This window comes from Symphodus melops, assembly GCF_947650265.1.
Source record: "Symphodus melops genome assembly, chromosome: 14".
NCBI classification, from domain to species: domain Eukaryota; kingdom Metazoa; phylum Chordata; class Actinopteri; order Labriformes; family Labridae; genus Symphodus; species Symphodus melops.
In genome coordinates, this window is record NC_136704.1 from 18342398 (window position 1) to 18362778 (window position 20381).

Below are 20381 nucleotides of genomic sequence, written 5' to 3' on the forward strand. Positions count from 1 at the left end.
GCAGCGGTTGTCTTGTGAGAACTGCAAACTGCTTCACTAGGATTCACCTGCCAACTAGCCCGCCTCTGTTCTGTTTGATACAGCTGAGGCTAAAGGCCCTGACATTTTCAGTAAAAACTGCTTTGAGAATAATTCTCAAGGCAGATTTTCTTTTTAATATCTTTGTATTTTGTTTCAAGGAATGGCTCCGGAAGAAAGCCAAAGAAGCTAAATGGAGAAGAGTTCAAACATCAAACAACTTTTAATGACGGATGATCGAGAAAGAAATTCAAGAACAGACATGAAAGAAGAACAAAGTGCAGTTTAGCAGCCGAAGAAGTCAAAACAAGACGGTGAAACCTGGGGAGAGAAGAACCAAATGATCTGAGAGTGAAGTCACAGAGGAATTCAGAAAGTTTGTCTCAATAAGAACAAGAAGGGTTTTCTGAATGATAGTCAGCAACATGGCCTCAGCTGGGGAATTAACCAAAACTAAGAGACAAGCTTCATGTTTCAGCAGGGCAGCTCGAAGGATCAGGAGAGCTCTGTCCAGGATTTGCAGAGACAATTCTCCTCCCAAGTCTCCATCTCTTACTAAATTTGGGCCTCTTCCTGTGGAGTCTGCTTATGGGTTACGTGAATGTGGTGTGCCTCCCCCTCTCAATCCATCTGTTCAGCCTCTAATACAGCTTAGTACAGCTCGCAGTAGTACAAGTGAGTCTGAAAATTTCTCAACACAATATGAAAATTGTCAACCATTTCACTGTCTGGAAGAAGACTATACAACAATGTCACTTTACCTCAAAGAGGACTTCTATGACAGTAGCTATAGCTCTTCCTGCAGTTCTACTGTCAATAGCTCAAACAGCTTGAGTACTAGAGAACCAAATGTTTCTGGCCCTTCTGGGAAGCAAGACTTGTATCATACACTAGACATGAGTAACTTCCCCCACAGCTTTGGAAAAAGTCAAAGAAGACTAAAGTCTAGAGCTCCGCTTTATAAACTATCTCTGTTTGATTCTAACCTTCAACAAACCTCAGATTCCTCTCCAGAAAGATCAAAGGACTTGGAGGAGTCACTAGGTGACAGTGATGCTCAGGTAGAGCTGGATGCAGCCGTCACAGCTGTGACCTGCTCCGTCACAAACACCCAGCCAGAACATTCTCAGATCCAAACCTGCTCCTCAGGTCCTGCTTGGAGTAAAAGAGTTTATGGATCCTTCCCTCGTTCCCACAGCTTCCCCTCACTGAGTCACATGACCTCTGCAGAGAACAACACCCAAACACGAGCACCTAGTCTACCTGATCTTCGGTTAGAAGCCAGTTGTGAGCAGTTTACACCTGACATCAGTGATGATGAAGACGATGAAACCTACAGGTTCCAGTGCTCCTGTCCGGGCCTGTACCAGTGCAGCGTGACTGGTCTGGTGTTCCACATGGAGCGAGAAGGGGATGTGGTCTACAGGACGGTCCCCTGGAACATGAAGGTACTGTCCCAGCATCACAAGCAGCCTGCAGGACCCCTGTTCGACATCACATGTGAGCAGCAGAGTGTGTGTCAGCTCCACCTCCCACACTGCCAGATCCGCTCCACAGGAACACTTCAGTTCACGTCGGTGGCTCACGTGAATGAAGAGGCCATCGACTTCATTGTCCCTCATAAGATAACAGAAACTCACGTCATCATAAAGATCTCAGGCTTTTCTGCTTTCGGTAACGTCAAGGACGAAGACTCTCCACCTGACCCGGTCCGAGCGCTGGTTCTGCTGTTCTACAGACCCCCGGCTAATCCCGAACCCAGCTCCCTCCTCAATGTGTTGTTGCTGCCGCGGAATGTGGTGCTCCGTGACGTGCTGCGCACCAGGAAGAAGTTGGTTGGAGATGAGCACTACATAGAGAAGTCCCCACACTGTAAACTTCAGCCACAGCAGGAATACACTCTGTCCACCTGTCCTGAAGAAGACGTTCTAGTGGATCCAACACAAGCAGAGTTTGAATGTGACAACTATGACAACTACTTTCCATCATTCCAGGTGACTTTACAGCAGCCCATGAAACACATGAAGCTGCTTTTGAGAGATGCCATCAGCTCCTGCAGCGTCTGGGAAAGACACGTTTGTCTTCTGTCCTCTGGGGTAAACGGGTCCTGTGGGCCGAGCACCCTGAATCTGCCTCCTCGTAAGAGGCTGCAGGACATATGGAGCAGCTTCATCGAGGGGGTATCCGCACCTGTCCTCAAAACTCTGCTGGACAAACTGCTTGAGAAAAGGGTGATGACCGTCTCTGAGCAGGAGTCATTGAACGAGATGCAAAACAAAAGAGACAGAGCTCGCTGTGTCATCGAAACGGTGTGGAAGAAAGGTGAAGCTGCGAGTTCAGAGATGATTGAAGCTCTCTGTGACATCGATCCCTTCCTCTGTGAACACCTGGGACTGATCTGAACATGACTGACTCGGACCAGTTGGTTTTCTTCCTTAGTATTATTTGTTTTTGGATGTTTTTTTTATTAGTCGATGAGAAAAACTGCTCGTTTGAGACAGTTATACGAGTCTAGCCCTGACTTATCTACTCTGTTTAAAATAACTCAGTATTGATTGTTTTTCTTATCTTGAAAACTTATGACATATTGAATCCATAAACTTTGTCAATCAGAATTGTTTCACTTTATCACAGGTGGAAACCTCAGGTGTTGAAAAATAAAGCCAATGTGGAAGAGCAAGTAAACCAGCTGCAGTCTGTCGAGTGTCGGCTTAAAGCCGGCTGCAGAAGCATCGGAAGTAACTTGCACACCCATTCAAAAGTGCATCGCTGACCTGGGTAAATTCTGACAAGAGGTTTAAAACCTGAATCAGCTCCAGCTCTCAGCCTGTCGTTAGTTTGACTGGGAGTTTAGTTGAGAGCATTTCAAGCATGATCACTGATGGACTCTTCAGCCCCCTGCAGGAACAGATGAGTGACATCAGTCAGGCTTCGTCCATCAATATATAGTCTTTGGATTGTCACAGTACCAGATCGTATTTTAAACCTCAAATACAATAGTAAAAAAAGTCCAGCTATACTGTATATATGCTTGTTTCAATATCAATGCATAATAAATTAAAGTCTTGAGCACACAGTTTGGATTCTTTTTTCTTTTCAATTATTAAAAAAATTCCAGACACTCTTGCACAAATCTGAAAATACTGAAACATTGCCAATACACGTTTTAGTAATTTCATTTTTGTAAAATCTTGAAAGTTTAAAAAAAAAACAATTCTGCAACAGAGCCTGAAGTGGTGCCAGGTATTTGTTCAAACAACTTCTTTGATTACATTTCAAGAACTCCTGAGATGACCTTTAAAGATCAGAGTGAAGCAGGTCAGTCAAACTGGGCTTCCTGTTGACGAATCTGACTGAGGTTCATGTGCTTCAGGAAATCCCCCACATCTGTTTTTGACTTGAAGATAAGTTGAAGGTTTAGCTCCACCTGCTGGCTGACATCACAACCACACACCATCTAACCCAAATGTCTATCTAGCATCTGTTCTAGTTTCTTATTGTGCCAGTTCATTTACTCAGCTGATAAGAGATTGAGCTTTTGTTATTCGTATACCGTAAATTCCGGACTATAAGCCGCTACTTTTTTCTCACACTTCGAGCACTGCGGCTTCTACTCCGGTGCGGCTAATGCATGGATTTTTCTTGGGGGACAATGAGCTTCTGCCGCAAAAACATTTGACTTCGTCACGTCGGATCTTAATATCAGTCATTTTGCGCTTCATGCACGCACCCTCATGATGGAAAACACACGGAGAAATACATATGATGCAGCTTTCAAGTTAAAGGCGATCGACCTGGCTGTCAAAGAAGCTAACAGAGCTGCTGCACGTTAAGATGACACTGACAGCGACAACAGAGACTGAGGAAGTGAGTAATGAAGTCATTCTGAGGCAGTGAATGGATGGACTTTTTCTTGTGAAATATATTACGGTCATCTTTTTCATCAGCCGTGTTACAGACACCGTCGGCTAGGCTTCGTATTGTAACGGTTCATGTTGTAAAGTCAGTAGTTGATAATGTGTTCATAATTCCGATTATGTGGAGAGTCAGTGAATGCACCAGCGAGAACGTGTGGAGTGGCTGTATGAGAGAACGCTGGGGGAGAGAGTTGGATTGTTACGGCAAGTTATGTGTTGCTCTCTGCTGTAAACGGCGTGGTCACGGCCGACAGTGATCGGGTTATTAAGTTATTATTTGAACGCTCTCGTCGTCCTTTAACGTCCGTACGGACGCTACAGTATTTGCGGATGTTACCGGTAGCCTACGTCTGTGTAAATAGCTCTTGTTATAGCGTGGACACCTGCGGCTTATAATCAAGTGCGGCTTATATATGTACAAATACATTTATTTACTTATTTTTAGCCGGTGCGGCTTATATCCAGGTGCGCTCAATAGTACGGAATTTACGGTAGTTTAGTGTGCTTTATAAATAAAAACATGTAGAAGAACACATTAAAACGAAACTCCAGGACGAGTTTCTGCCGAAGAGAGGTATTATTTTCAAGAGCACCACAAGGCCATCTACAATTTGAAACCGTTCAAAATGTGTACAAGCTTTTAGGTGAGAAACTCTAGAATAAATGTAATGATGTTGTCCTGTGTTACTCTGAAGGCAGCACAGAGTGGGCTTCACTTCGTACCCTCATTATCTCACAACAGCATTCACACTGAAGGCGACAGAATACAAGACAACACAAAAACATTTATAATATTTTAATCTGCATCACTTTGAACAACAAAATCCCTGTAAACATTACAAAAATCAGCACCGGTGTCATCGGAGGAAACAGTGGTCCTGGTTCGACAAAAAGGGGGAAAAGTTGAAAACCGCAGAGATAAACAACCTGCAGTTCAGACTTCAGCAGAGAGTTACATGAAAGAAGTGTTTTAAGACTCAACGTCAGAGATTTCAACACATCATGGTTTTTAAATGAATAGAAACACTTTCAGGAACATGGAGATTCTTCAGGTTTTTTTTTTTTGTCTAATTGGCTTTTTTTTTCCTGTCTCACAACCCTAATGAACAAATACACGACAATGGAACATTTGAGGGCTGTAAAAATACCGGTTCTTTATCATCCGGCTTGTTGAAACGCGTGAGAGAAAAATTCATATTGGATGCTTGTTTCAAAGAGAAGTGAAGGTTAAGGATCTTGGAAACTTTCACCAAAACAAAAGACATTTCTGTTGGAAATATTCACACTTCTGAGTCACTACTTGTAGTCAGAACACTGCATTTACAATTGTTATGAAGACAGGTGTCACTGAACATGTGTGGAAAATACCCAACACGTGTCAGAACCCTGTGAGAGAAGCACCAGGTTTGAGAGACTAGAGTCTTAAAATCATTAACCACAGACATCACAGCAGCATGAGACATCCCTCTGAAGCGTCAGATAAATTACAGGTGAGACAGGTGGAGCTCGAACAGGAGAAGGGAAAAAGAGGCTGGTATTGCTTCAAGTCTGTAGTATTTTTCAAAGCACCAAAAATTCACAGAAAGAGTCCCAAGTGTGATTGTTGGTACGTTATCAAAAGGCTTTTTTTTTCCACACGAGGGGGAAAGATGACATCAAACTGATTGGATGTCACAGGGAGGCGGCAGTACAGAAAAGTCAGAGGTCCCCTGAACGCAGCACCAAACAGCTATGAAAATGTTCTCCTAAAGGAAAACCTCATGCTAAGGTCAAAATCACAGAGAGGAAATGAGTGGGTGGGTGTTCAGGACTGAAGGCACAGCAGGGGGAGGGTTTCCAAACATTAAACAGCTCAGGAATATTGAACATGAGAGTTTCACTGTGCTCTACTCGGACTGCGGGCTCTTCTGTGTGAATGACTTGAAACTATCCTCAGAGTTTTTGACAACTAATCAGAGCAAAGCGCTTTTTGGAGGAGTCACTTTCTGCTTCAGATTTCAAAAGTGATCCTTAAAACGATACATTTTCAATACCGAGTAACACTAAAACAACTGTTGTGTTTGTTACTGAGATATATAAAGAGGGATAACTTTGATCCACATGAAAAACAGGAGTGGATTACCTTGATACTGTCAGGTACGATTAGAACACAAATTATGTGATCACAGCAGGTGATTTACAATCCAGCAAATCAAGAACATGAAGGGTTACAAGTGAAGGTGTTTCTGCGTTGGTGTTTATTGAAGCATCCTGATCTGAACCAATCAGGAGAGAACACAGTGGGCGGAGTCAAAGTGAGTAGAGCACAGGGCTGCTGTGAGCGTCACAGGAGAACATGCGTGAGTGAAAATCCTTCATATGTATCCGTGTGTGTTTTTGGTTGAGTTTGGTGAAAGCAGAGGCGCTCTGAGGAGAGCAGCGTGTTTTCTCAACAGGAAACATTCACTTCACACAAACGCACACGTCAGAACGTTGAGGCTGTGCGTTTGTGTGGAGTTTCCTGTGGTGGTGAAACTGTGCTGGTTTTACTGTTTTAGCACCTGAAGTGGAGGCAGCGTCACAGAGCAGAGTCACTATCAGATTAAAAAACATGGAGGATGTTTTTTTTCTTGACTTTAGACATTCTGTGTGAGGAATGAGTTGATTTTTTCCAAACAGACACTGAAAGCATCATCTGAAGCAACTCCTATATTAGGCTCAACTGATAAATTATTCATTGTCTAAAGCAAAAAGTCCAGAAATGTTCTGGTTTCAATAGTGAGAATTTATATTTCTCCCTTTATGAACTGAACAATTTTTTAAATAAAAAAAAAGTAATAAATTATTTTGACAGTAAACAAAAAAAGAGCAGGTGACGAGATGTATAGTATTTAGACAGCTTTGGAACAAGACACTGACAATCAGAAATTATAATTTGAGGAAATTGTTTTTAAAATGAATTATTAAGTCAAAATGAATAATAATTCTTTGGTTCAAACTTCTCATATTTGAATCTTTTCTCCTTTTTATTGGCTTTAACAGGCTCTCAGATTAAAGATTTTTAGTATGTCTGCAAATATTACATTTATTTTGGTTTAAAGCGCAGAATTTTAAGTTTTTTTTTTTAAAATCACACTTGAAATTTCATCCTTTTGTTTTTTGTAAGAATGTGATGAAAAGAAAATGAATAGATGAGGATAAACACGTTCATGCTGACAGTCCTAATATGAAAGTTACCTTTCAAGTCACTTGTGAAAAAAAAAAAAAAAAAGTTTCAAAAACTTGGCAGTGTGGTTCGTAGTATCCCTCAGTCAGAGCTGTGGGATTTAGTGACGCTGCTCTGTGAGAGGCTTCCTGTGTTACAGACAGACGGTGATCTGGCACTCTGATGAGTGTTTGTCTGGTTCAGTTAACACAACATGTGGCACAGAGAACACACAGAGTCCAGTCAGTGCGAGAGCTGCTGGTGAAGGATTTTTGGTCCCTGAAAAGTGAACGGAAAGTCGTAGGTTTATCTCCTCATGTCATATAACACTTCATGTTCAAATATATAAAGAAACACCAGATCAACCTGTACGTGAAGTTCACCTCCAGCTGAGGAAGATGTATGAGTCCAAGAAGAGGAAGATTTGTTGAAAGGAGAAAAATCCCAAGAAGAACATACAGAAACAGATACGAAAAGTGTTTGTTGATAGAAAAAAAAAAGCATCAAAACTCTGCTTCAAATATTCCCAGTTTTCCTGAAGCTCTCTTTAACATTTTGACGAGCCGTCTGGATTTCCTGAAGTGAAGGTGTGTGTTTGTGTGTAAGGCCTTTTTTTGTTGTTGATCCACAGGAGGTAGAAGTCAGAGTCAGGCGATCTCCAACTCGCGCTCGATCCCCACGTACTTCAGAGCGTCTGCCTGGCTGTACCTGCAAAACACAAACAGAAAAATATGAAATATCCCATCAACTTTTTTTTTTTTCCAAAAAAATCCAAGCGAGAGTTGCTGTTAAAATTTGGGGAACTGTAATTGTATGCATTAAGACAAATCCTTGTTTGCTATAGATGCATCAGCAGCATTTCTCAGGATTGTTGTTTGGACTTCTTTTAGACATTCAAATCACTCGTGCTGATCAGACTGCAGATGTGACCGACCTGTAGTCGAAGAAGAGCTCCTCTCCAGTCTGGATGGCTCTCTTAGCAAAGATTCCTATCCTGTGATCCCCGTTCACCATCATCACTGCACAGCACAGCAATAAATGTTCAAATAAGATAAACACAAAAGAATCCATCCGTCTGATGAGGCTGCAGACACTCCTTCATCTCGTTACCTTTTGCATAGCAGTTAGGGTTAACAGAATGATTGGCAAAGCGGATCTTGTTTCCTTTCCTCGTGGCGTCAACAACAAAGTCTGTAGAAAACAACAAACACATTTTATAACCGGAATGATCACTTTGTTTTGGATTTCATCTGCTTTTTCTTTCTCTGTCATAGAAAGAAGAAAGAAAAAATCTCTTGTGCTGTGAATGTGTGTGTATGTGTGTTACCGTTGTTGAGGTTGAACAGGAAGCTGCACATGTATTTATCGTAGACCTTCCCTCTGCGGTCGGCTTCATCCTGAGAGATGATCTACACAAACAGATGGAACTAATTCAATATTTTTCTACACATTTCAATTAGGGATTTTTTTTACCGTGATTAAACAGATTAAAAACTTACTGTAGTAATAGTTAACCACAATAATTCTAATAAGAGCATAAATAAATATTAAAATATTCTAAATAATAACCCTGGTGATGTGAAACATAATCCTTTATCTTCCTCAAACAAAATCACAGAAATAAATGTCTAAATAATTACAAACTAGTAGCGAGTAGCTCCAACAGGCTGATCAGACCAGAACTAAGGACTTCTGTAGGTTTTTTCTTTTTTTAAATGTTTGTAAATGAAGCTGGAATAAATAATAATCTGCGGAGACAAGTTTCTCAGAAATTAAGCTACTGAATGCAGAACTGCAAGTTTCCGGGGTCTGATTATTTTCACATCACATGAACCAAAGGATCCTGAATAAACCCTTCACAGATCTGTGCTGTGCGTCTGATCTGTGAGGAGACAAAGAGGAGTCCTACCTCTCCACAGTACTCAGAGATGAACTCGTTTTTCTGGACCGGCTCTTTGATGAAAATACCCCAACCTGCCACGTCAGAGGGAGCGAGGAGGAGATGCTGTGAGACAAAGAGAGGACATCGAGTTAAAAAACAAACAAACAACATTTTGTATAATATTAAAATATTTCACTAAGAGACAGACGATCACGCTCAGAAAAGTCAAGTTTTAACTTTTAGTTCAAATGATGTCACTTGGCTGCTCTTTTCCACACAGTCTCTGTACTCCTTAAACTGTCAGTGTTATAGTTTGATGCTTGTAGGACCAGGAACGTTTGCATCTGTTCATGTCGACTTATAAAGACGTCTCCTTTAAAGCCCCTGATAAAAAGTCTGTCAGGGTAAGTCGATGTCACAGCAGGTAAGTTGGTGACAATATTCATGCTGAGCCAAGATTCTCTGCTTTATAGTCTTGACTGCTCGGCCAGGTTTTCCTCTGTTCTGTTTGTATTTAACGTCCTCTCATATGTTGTAGTGAAATTAACACAAACGGGAGCCATTACTGAAAACTCCTGCAACCAAATGAAGTACGTCAACGTGTAAACGATGAGTCAGAAGCAGATACTGTAGGTATTAAAGGTGCCTTGAATTTTATGGAGAAAATTGTGTGAAAAGGATCTCTGAGTTACCTTCTTGGCCCCTCTCTGAATGGAGCAATTCTTGCAGGACACGTTCTTGCTGTCCCAGTGATCCGCAGCGCCGCAGGTCAAGCAGAGGTCAGGGTCACACTCCCTAACTGCCAGGTAGCACGGACACTGCTTGGTGTTACACTGAGCTTTGCACCGACAGCCTGGGAAACGGTTCTGACCTGCATCCACACAGCGAAGAAAAAAAAAAGGACAGGTTGAGTGTTATTTCAGAAGACGTAAGGCTGCTTTAATCAGGCGTGTGTTTGATCTTACACTCAGAGCTGCACTGGCAAAACTTCTCACAGAAGTTCTGAGCGGTGACACAGGGACAGGAGGAGTCACAGGGCTGCCTGGGGTGGTCACATGGCTGGTAATTATACACGTGATTGGACGAGCCGTCTGCAAAGGAACAGAGGAAGAGTAAAGGTCAAACTTGATCTGAATATCACAGGGTGAACAAAAAATATAATTTGTTTTCTTTTTCTTTGTACAAACTAAAGTCAATTATTTCTACGAATTGCAGAAAGTTTTTGAGTAAAAATGTTCAAATGTTTTCAGCCATGTGAATGAATTAAGAACATGACCAACCAGGGTATCTTAGAATTAAGTTTTGTTATTCTGACAACCCTGGACCACGGACCTTTCTTCAGCTGGATCTTCCTGCAGTGGGTGGCCCACAGTCTGTGTTTCCTCTTCTTCTTTCTGGGCGGCGTGTCCTCGTCTTCAGTCGGAGCGCGCGCGATGATGCTCGATTCTTTGACCCTGAACTCGTAAACCTGCAGCACACAGTCATGATAACCTCAACACAACGTCATCAAAGACTTGATTTAAAAAAAAAAAAAAAAAACGGTGTGTGACTGAGACTCACCTGTCTGCAGGTCTTGGTGCCAATGAGCCGTGCGATTGCGCAGAAGTTGTCGTAGTATGTTCCTATGAGAACCCTGAAGAGAGAAGCTTCAGCCCCGCTCCAGTCCACGGCTTCAGCTTCACCGGTCAGTTTCATCTTCACTGGAGTCTGACAGCGCGAGTTTCCCTCTGAACACACAAGAGAAGAAACGTGAACTCGGGTACTAAAGCGGTGATGTCAGCATGTGTTCCTTTGAACCAGTGAGGGATCGCACCTGAGCTGCTGGTGTTGTCGTCTTTCTTGTCGTCGTCATCTTTGTCATTGTCTCGCTCGTCATCTTTGCTGCCCTCACGGTCGCTGTCTGTGTCTTTGGTTTCTGAGGAAACCGTAGGGGTGCTCGGCCGGCTGTTGCTGTTTGGCAGTCTACCACGGCGACGGCCCACGGTTCGTTTGGAGGGCGTCTTTGCCCGCTCTGCAACAACACCTGCAGGGAAGTCATTCACCATCCCATCCTGAGAACATGAGAGAGTGACACATTGAAGCAAGTCAAACTAATATATTATTCATCTCAGTTAAATCTATGAGAAAGTTCAATATTTCATAAAGCACAAACACTTTTGTTAAAAGTTCACTCACCTGAACCAGGTACATGTAGCAGTCGATGCCGCAGGGTTTACTGTCCACCAGGTTCTCCAAGTTCTTGCGCTTGTAAGTGTTTGGAGTTGCATGAAAAGCTAAAAAAGAGAAAACAAAAGCAGTTCTGTGAGTCTGTTCTTATAATCAATCACTTCTCACTTAGTTTGAATTAATTCACTTAATTCATTTACTTTTTGACTGAGATATTTTGTTTGAATATGAATTGTATTTTACGTGTTACCTTCATCTCTTTATGGATCTTATATCTAATGACTGTTCGAGGTTCTGTTTCCTTCATGCTCTGAATGTTCCGTTTTAAACTTTGAGGTGCTCCATGTATGAACGGGGCTTTTTTCAACAAACTGGTCATGTCTTAAGATTCTTGCCTGGACACCAACTGTTTCTTATATTTGCCTATATTATTTTTATTTTTTGTGGTGACATTCATGTCATCAAATCAGCTTCTTTAAAATACATACCTACAATATTTAGCCAATACCAGGGCCTTCTTTGCTCCAACTGATAAAGTTTTGTACACCTACATGGATCTGGTTAAAGTCACATTTTTGGACGAGAATAAAACTAATGATCATGCCTCTCTGTGCTTATTTGCAACATTACATCAACCAATCAAGATGAGAATTGTATTAACAAACGATGTGTTGTAGCTAAACAATTTTAGTGCGTACTTACGGTGGAGGAAGCAGTCATATTTGAAGCAGCGTCTGCAGAACAGCGTGTGGAAAGAGTGCAGGCTCTGCTCGCGCTGCACCGAGCGAGCATTCGGACCGTCGATGTTCGGTGTGCATTCAGGAGGAAGAGCTCCGGGCAGCTGCTGCTCAGTCAACTCCTTATACCTGACAAACACGCAAAGCAAAGCTGCTAAGTCCATGTTGGGAGTTATATGAGACGCTAACTGCAACATAAACACGTACTGATGATCAAGTTATTGTATTGTTCAGTGAGTTCATTCTATATAAAGTGGAGTCTTGTATGATCATTTTATACACACACTGAACAAACACTTACTTCTCTTTGAGCTCCTCAGTGGAGCCTTTGTCTGGAAACATGGAGGAGATCGCTTCAAAAATCTTATCAGAGGGAAACTTTTTGTTGCTATCGCTGCTGGTTCGGCCTGCAGACAACACAAGCACAAGCAAAGTTTCAAGACATGTTTTTGCGTAACAAATAAAAGTTTTGGAAGGCTGTTTAGCCATTTAAAAAAAGCAAAACGATGGATGTTTCTAACCCCTAGTATTTATTAAAAATTCACACACTGAGTTGGTAGAAAAAATGTATCCACATCATAAGTATTAAAGAAGTCTTTACAAAGCAGAAAAGAAACATTACTGCTCTGGATGTAACTGGAGTTTGATGATGTGCTCACAAGCTTTCAGAATGTCTCCACAAAAAAAGCTGCATGCAGTCAGCACGCTCATGAGACAGAACTCACTCTCGTTGTTCATGAGGCCGTCCTTACGCGAGTCCTCTGGGTGCTCCTTGCTGTCGCACATTTCCATCTTGTCCACTTTGAAGTCCTGCTCGTCTTCCTCATCGTCATCCTCGTTGTCGCTGTACTGAGACAGAGCGCTGACCAGCTCCACAAAGATCTCATCGTTGATGAAGCCGCACTCTGCAAAACACCAGAAAAAAAATACAGAGTTAACAGTAAAAAGAAAAAAAAGGTGCCATGTGAATTATGATACGAAATACAATTTGCCACCTAGTTTATATAAATGTGACATTTCAGGTGTAAATCCTTTGTAAAGATATCTTATTATGATGCCATAACTGCAGAGAAAACACGACGGCAAAGATGTTTTAGTTACTATTTTTCCTTCCATGCCTGCAGTTGGCTGTGGGCTAAGACAGAAAAGTGATGCTACCATCCTGGTCTTATTCAGTGTTATTCTTAAGGTCATGATGGTGTGTTTGACAGCATTGTATACTGGACACACGGGTATAAAGGATGCAGCCAACTTTCCAGAAGAAAAAAAAAGTACACATATTGAAAGTGTTTTATAAATGCATTTTTAAAGGTAGTTCACATTCCGACATAGTTGAAACCAGCTTATTATGTGAGCTTATACACTGAAGTGTCAGGATCTCACCGACGGCTCCTTCAACGTTAACGTATTGTCACCATGTCTGGTACAAACATGCTTTGTAAACCACCTCTGATCCTCACCTCTGTCTCCGTGGACTTTTCCATCATAGTTCTTGATGAGCTCTTCGATGAAAGTACCGTCCTGGTCCAGGATCTCGTCTCCCATGTAGGGAATGTTATGAAGCACCGTCTCATCCTCCACCTGGTGCACAGAAATCCAACACAGCCATTAAATTAAAGGAAATTTACACCATGTATTCTGTGGACGTCAAAACCGTGTCCCTGGGCAAACGTTTTCTTACTAGAGCATATACTCTATGCATATATTTGGGCTTTATACTCAAACAATATAAATACAGCTGGCAGCCAAATCATAATCAAATGTTTCCTCTGTTTCAGGATTTTAAAATTTAGTGGTTGCTGTTTAAAGCTTTTAACTGGCCTACTGAACTTCTCCATGTTCATACTTCAGCTGGAGCACCGACAGCTCATCTCAGAAAAGATGATAGGCTTCTATTAGTCTCAGCTGACTGGCTCTCCTGAAAAACATTCTCAGAAATCATACTCTGTGATACTGTTTTAGCTGTTCAAGGAATGTTTTTGCTGCCAGTGCACAAAAAAAAAAAAAAAAAAAAAGAGAGAACAGAACTCATATCAATCCCTTATGAATACTGAAAACACTGATGCACTCTTTTCACTTCAAAACTGGTGTATAAAGTGCACAAGTTCACACACACCACAAAGAGTTCACACACACACCATGAAGTTCTGCTGCAGAGGAGACCAGGAGTACATGACGGGAACTGAGGCCACAGCATTGAGTGTCTTCAGGGGGATGACCTGCCTGGGGAACTCAGAAAACCCGCTGTCCACTGTGCACTGCAAAGGACATCCAGAAAAATAAATGTTCACCGACACACAGATTTTTCAACATTTCATTGACTGAAGAAAATGTTTGTCCACTCACCTCTCGGGTTCCTCTTAAAGAGCCCACAGACGTCATGATGTGAACCGGCTGGATTCGCCTCGTCTTCCACTCCTGGTTCAAAATGTCTGTCCGCTCCAGGATTTTCTGACGGTTGGTGTTGAACATGCTCTGGACGAATAAAAACAAATTTAAAGTTTACTGCTAAGAACAACAGTGACCAGTGATGGATTGTTCTGGTTAGCTATTGATGCTAGAAACAGTAGGGACAAAAAGAACAAGGACCTAAGTAATAAAGATATCACTAGCCAAGTTAAATGATCATTAGAAGAAATTACTGATATAAAGAAGCCGGTTTCCTCAAGCGTCTGAAGCTTGCCGAGTACTGCCTCTTCTCCAACGAGAACATTTTTTTAACCATTTCATGATCACATGAAAGGTTATAAAGTATTCTTTTTAATTCCTTTTTAGTAATCATTGGTTTGATGAAACTTTTGTCGATTTAATTCTCAGCTGTCTAAGTAGTTTTTCACAATCCAAACAGGAGATTTTAGATGTAAACAAACCATCTCCAAGGTAAAGTAAATATGAAAAGAGAATTCAATTCAAGGATTCAAGGTTGTTTATTGTCAAATATGCTCCATGTTAAACATACAGCACAGATGAAATTGCAATCCCCCCCCAACCAATGCAAGCAAACCTGTTCTTCAGAGAAGTAGGAAGAGATAAGTAACTTATTATTTTTGGTAATATCCTTCTTGTAAAACACAAGTTTGTCCTTCTGGCTTGTGTGACCAAGTGGTTAGTGTGACGGTCTGTGCGTGGACAAACCTTGACCTCGTCAGCCCGTCGGAAGCGTTTTAGCTGTCGCAGTCTCATGTACTCAGACTTCACCCTCCTCTTCCAGCAGGCCGGACCTTTCTCCGAGCGCTTCCCTGTCAGCACCATGATTAACCTGCAGCCAAATGAAACGAGCACAAAGTTCAAACATCTTCCAAATGTGTCTTAATTGGGAGTTAAAGTGCTTGAATGAACAGGGCTTTCAAAGATAAAGCAACAACGTGACAATGGACAACACAATTAATGACATTTCATCATGATTGGGAAATAAGCACACTCAATAATCACTAAATAAAAGTTTGTTTTAAATAAAATAAATATAAATGCATGTATATTAGCAGTGCTTTGTCTCTCAGTCATGCATACACTATAACTGTTGGGTGGAAGATTTGGTATAATGGTCGAGCTTTCACACCATGTTGATGCAGTAAGACGAAGCTAGAGGAGGTATCTGCTCCTCTCAGATTAATTGGTGTATTTATTGAAGAAAACAACTTTTTTGTATTGATTTGGATTCAGGAGGGACATTTCATAAACACTATATTGTGTACAGCAGGGGTTACCAAACGTTTCACGACGAAGCCCACAACATAGGGATGCTATAGACTGGGAGTTTATATATATAAGCAGACCGTCCTAAAGGTTTGCAGGTGCTAGTGAGCTTTTTACAGAATCAGAAAGTGACATTTTAGCAGTAGGCTACTTTTTAGTCAGTGCTAGCCTCTTCCAATCAGACTGGCAGTCAGACTGACTGCAATATCTCACTTTTGACCAGTGGTGTAAGACGAGCTGTCATGGAGACAAGGCGTTAAGCTATGTGTCAGATTGTAAGGCATCGGTAGGAGTGTGGTGGTACGTCACATTCTGCCAAACTTAATCACAGCCTGAGTCAAGATTTAAGATAGCTGATAAATGAAGAGCTTGAAGAAAACCCTCAACAGAGTTAAATATGTGTTGCTTATATCTGATAGTAAAATGTTCATATGTTCAAGTATCGTTTATCTAACAATACACAATAATTGAATCATAATAACCATCTGCTTTCTACAACTTTTATTCAGAAGAAAACACTTCAATGTCTTTCAATTTGAAAGAAATAAACATGACATTTATCGTTGATAATTATCGATTTGTAATGAAATTCAAACGGTTTTTTTTATTATCATAATGTTAATTGTTAACATTTTATGTCATATTACCCAGGCCTATATCAATTTACAAAGACAGCCGAGTTCAGTAACAACACTTCACCAGCTCTCGCCCCCTCTGAACATACTAAAAAAGACACCCGAGTACCAAAATACAAGAAAGGAAAATGTTTAATTTTTCACTTCACGTTAACATTGTGCAGCTGGCTGTTTGAAACTGGTATCATTGTTATTTCCTAACAGGACTATATTGCGATATACAGAAAGTTGTGTATTTCTATTCAGTGAGAAAATGTAGAAATATGTCTGTTTGGTCCATATCGCCCAGACCTAACACTTTCTTTATTCAAGTCAATAGTTTATATGCACTTTATTAATCAAGTAGGTAAATTGTGGCGATAAAGCGAAAACCAAACTCAATAAAGCTAATGTAATAAGTCTAATAAAAGTGTACGGTTAAAAGACTGACAGACTGTCTGGACATTTAACATCTCTGGGATTGTTTTGGGTTACACAGAATATCTCTAAATAAATAAGTGGGTCTGATGCTTTCAAATCCAGTGTTTAAAGACTACTGGCACAGTGATATGTGAAACCAATAACAAGCAGGCTCCATGCTGTTGATATCACAGCGATGAGATGCCAAGTTTGAAACCTGTTAAAGTGATTTCCTTTCACTCGCAGCTCGTTTGAACAGCTTTGAACAAGGTCCAATATATTGTAGCCTTTGTTTACATTCTGACATACATATTTTATTTCCGTAAACTGGGGCTAACAAGTTGCCATCTTGCCCCGGGTCTCACTTCTGATAGGGATACTAACACTGGCACGACAACTCCGGCGAGCTAGCTAACAGTTGTTGAGTTTAACCCAGAAACCGTCCAGAACAAACCCGGCTCGTTTGAAACACAGCGAAGGCCTTTGAAATCAAAATTACAGGCCATGACAGCTTCTCTTACCTGTACAGGAGAACCAGTCCTCATTCAATGGAGTAATTCTGGGTCAATAGAGAGAACACGGGTAAAGTCGTCCTTTGTGTTGGGGATTAGCTGGCTCTGTGCTCCGGCTAGCTGAAACGTTAGCTCCACTGCTAGCTAGCGGTTATTCACTTTGCGCGAGACCGGCTTTACCTCCCCGGCACGCGGCAAACAGAAATAGCTGCTTATTCGTCGCTTAAGTCGAGGCAATTTTACAGATTCACTCTCTAAGAATGGGAATACACCGTTTAAGTTCGTCTGCTCGATAAAAGATTTACCAATTTTTTAACGTTTCCGCCTCGGCACAGCGGCGGTTCAAACTGCTCACCGTCTCGAACTCACCGCCCACTCCGGCTGCAGCAAACTCAAGAGGCGCCAAACGTTTCGACCAATCCCAGGAGCCGACGCTGGGTGTCCTCAGTGTGGTGTCCCCCAGTTGGTCGAGAGGCGTGACAGTGCATCCAATCACGTTCGAGAGCTTCGCCAGGGGGGCCTGCAATGGGGACATGTGGACAGGTTTTCTTTGTTCTCTCTCATGTGTCAACGAAATAAAACTAAATATGTGTTCATTGACAGCTTGATTAAATAAGAATACACTTTGTTATCTCCTTCACACCCTTTAGAGAGATCAGTGTCAGTTGTCATATTTACACATGTAAGCTGTTACGTTTGTCTGACTGATGGCGAACTTCTTCATCTTGTTTTGGCTGTTTTTTTGGCTTGTTTTTTTATGCTCGTGTATATTATATATATTATATATGTATATAAGTATATCGTCTCATTTCTTGTCGTTCAAACGTGCTGCCAAGAACACCCTGTCACTTAGGAGGTATCCTGACAAAGAGAAACGTCTCCTCCACCTGCTGACAGCTCAGGTAGAGATATGAGCTCAGATGTGAAGCTGATGTTTTTGGAGCGACTGAGTGATAGACAACCTCTAGCTTCGGAAAACACACACTAAGTCTCTGAATCGTGCATGACAGTAACATTGATGAGAATCTGTGGATACAGTCAGTTAGAGCAAGGGTCGACAAGTTCATTAAGCCCCGCCCCTTGCTGCGTTCATGACCATCGGAAATAGAAGTGCAGGGTTTTTCCACTCGAGTGGCCAACCTACCTTCTCTTGATCAGAATTACAAAAAAAATGTATAAGTCTACCCCTGTCACATAACTCATGTACCTGTAGTTTACAGCACTTTATTTGTACAATTTAATACAAGTAAATATTTATTTATTTCAGTGTTAAATATGATGTTTGTTATCCTGAAATCATTGAATTCCACCACTAAAACCATTCTTATTGATAAAAGAAACCCCATCTAACTCAATTTACATCAATCTTTAACTTCCACAAGCTCTGATTGGAAGCTGTGTTTTATTAAGTTCAAAATTACAAAAACAACTTTTATATTTGTGTTCAATAATATTTCAAAGCTTACAAACTACCAAAGCAACTCTATTTCAAAAATATTTTCAGAAGTACTATCTACCTTACTGACAAAATATTCTACCAAAACAAGTAAAATTCATTTTAAAACCATGAACAAGTTATCTGTTCAGCTACTTGTTGCATCAGTGTTTTGGATTTAAAACCATCAATTATGTTATTTGTTTTGTTGTTATTTAATCCATACTCTTTCGGTTATTCACCTGAGCCCTTTATGAATTTTGGATGAAACCAAACATGTTTTGGAAAACAAAAATACAATGGCATTTTGTACGGTAGCCCTAAAAGGACATGCATCCATCTATTGTACCCTGCTGTCCCACAAGTAGCCTATATCATCTATTTTCCTGAGATAACGTTTCCATTCTTATCTTTTCTCATTATCATTGGATATGATGAGACCTCAAGTTATTTACTTCAACTAGTTACCAAATTTCCCATTGGGATTAATGAAGTGTTTTAATTCTATTATTCGGTAGATAACACGAAAATGAGAAATACTCTGGTGGAAATGAATCAATAAACAAATACAATGTAAGTTATATATAATGTTGACCATGGTGGTGGTGTAATTGTTGGTGTTGTTAAATATAGCAATGAAAAGTAGTGTTTGTATTTTATTGCACAGCAATCTCTTAACACCATGACCTTATTGCACAAAGCCAACTGGAAACGTTTATACCAAGGCAGCACATACTGGCTGACTGAATTTGATCCCAGTAGACAGTAGTTAATTAGAATCATTATATTTTTTATTTAAGAAAACCTCAATTTTATGGCTTTCGCATAGTCTATCATTGCATTTCTATTGGACGTTACTGTTGTGACGGTCACTGCCGTAGAGTACAAACTATTCTGCTTCTGTCACCCCATTGTCAGAGGATTTGACTGGTCCAAATGGAGCACCTGGGCCTTCTGCTCTCAGGGCATAAAAGCCTGACTCCAGGGTGGATCTCTCTCTCGGCCACACACACACATTGACATTTGTTATGCTTGTTTGTGCTGAGGTCATAGTTGGCTTTGTTCTAATAAAGCATTATTTGCAATTTAACCAGGTGTCTTTTATAATATTAGTCATGGCCCACTATTAAATTTGCATTCTAAAATAATGCATAATTAAATACAACAAGGCAGCGGTGAACTGCTCATTTCTATTACACAATGACATTTCAGTAACTAATCTATTTATCCAGTTATGCTGCTAGAGGCTTAGACAACCAGGTAAAGTGGCACCTTGAGAACCCCTCTCTCTCTCTTTCAGTGCTACGTGAATCTGTAAATATCATTTATAACCACATCTTTCCCTGGTAGCTCCTGAGCTCTCATGTCTCGTAGGTCCCTCAGGACTGCTGCTTAGGATGGCCTGTTTTAAAATGTTGCCGTTTTAAAAAATGTTTGAAATGTTAATTTCTCTTAAGCACTGGAAAACTGTTTTGCACTATGTAATTGTGATTTGCACTTTCCAGCTATCATACTTTTCAGTAGCAGAAAAGTCACCAGGCTCCATTGACAAAAAATAGTAATTTTACCTCTAATAAAACAGTATTACTGGTCCCCTGCTGCCTTAAAACCTTAGCTTCTTTGTTATTGTATGATTGAAAATGTTCAGTTTACTCCAACAAACCATTTAAATTACCAAAGATACATAATACAAATGTAATCAAATGGGCAGCTAGTTTAACAAAAAGAAATACATTCCATTTGAAAAAAGGTCTCTCTGTATGGATCATATCTGTAACGTTAAACACAAATTACAATCGG

At 40.8% G+C, this 20381-nt stretch overlaps 1 protein-coding gene across 2 annotated transcripts; it reads right to left on the minus strand.

The window, feature by feature from the left end:
- Positions 1-4716: 4716 nt before the first annotated feature.
- ezh2 (enhancer of zeste 2 polycomb repressive complex 2 subunit) lies at positions 4717-17595 on the minus strand. 2 transcript variants are annotated; one of them, XM_079361422.1, is made up of 19 exons: positions 17502-17595; positions 15040-15163; positions 14251-14379; positions 14043-14162; positions 13365-13485; positions 12630-12809; positions 12206-12311; positions 11870-12033; positions 11177-11274; positions 10815-11052; positions 10562-10728; positions 10334-10469; positions 9967-10092; positions 9694-9872; positions 9029-9124; positions 8447-8528; positions 8230-8310; positions 8054-8138; positions 4717-7827 (listed from the first exon to the last, which is right to left on the minus strand). In XM_079361422.1, exons 2-19 carry the CDS (start codon positions 15154-15156, stop codon positions 7767-7769), a joined length of 2286 nt encoding a protein of 761 aa, XP_079217548.1. In that variant the 5' UTR covers positions 15157-15163; positions 17502-17595; the 3' UTR covers positions 4717-7766. The 2 variants fall into 2 exon arrangements, with proteins under 2 accessions (XP_079217548.1, XP_079217547.1); XM_079361421.1 differs by having other exon boundaries at positions 17156-17546.
- Between the last annotated feature and the right edge of the window lie 2786 nt (positions 17596-20381).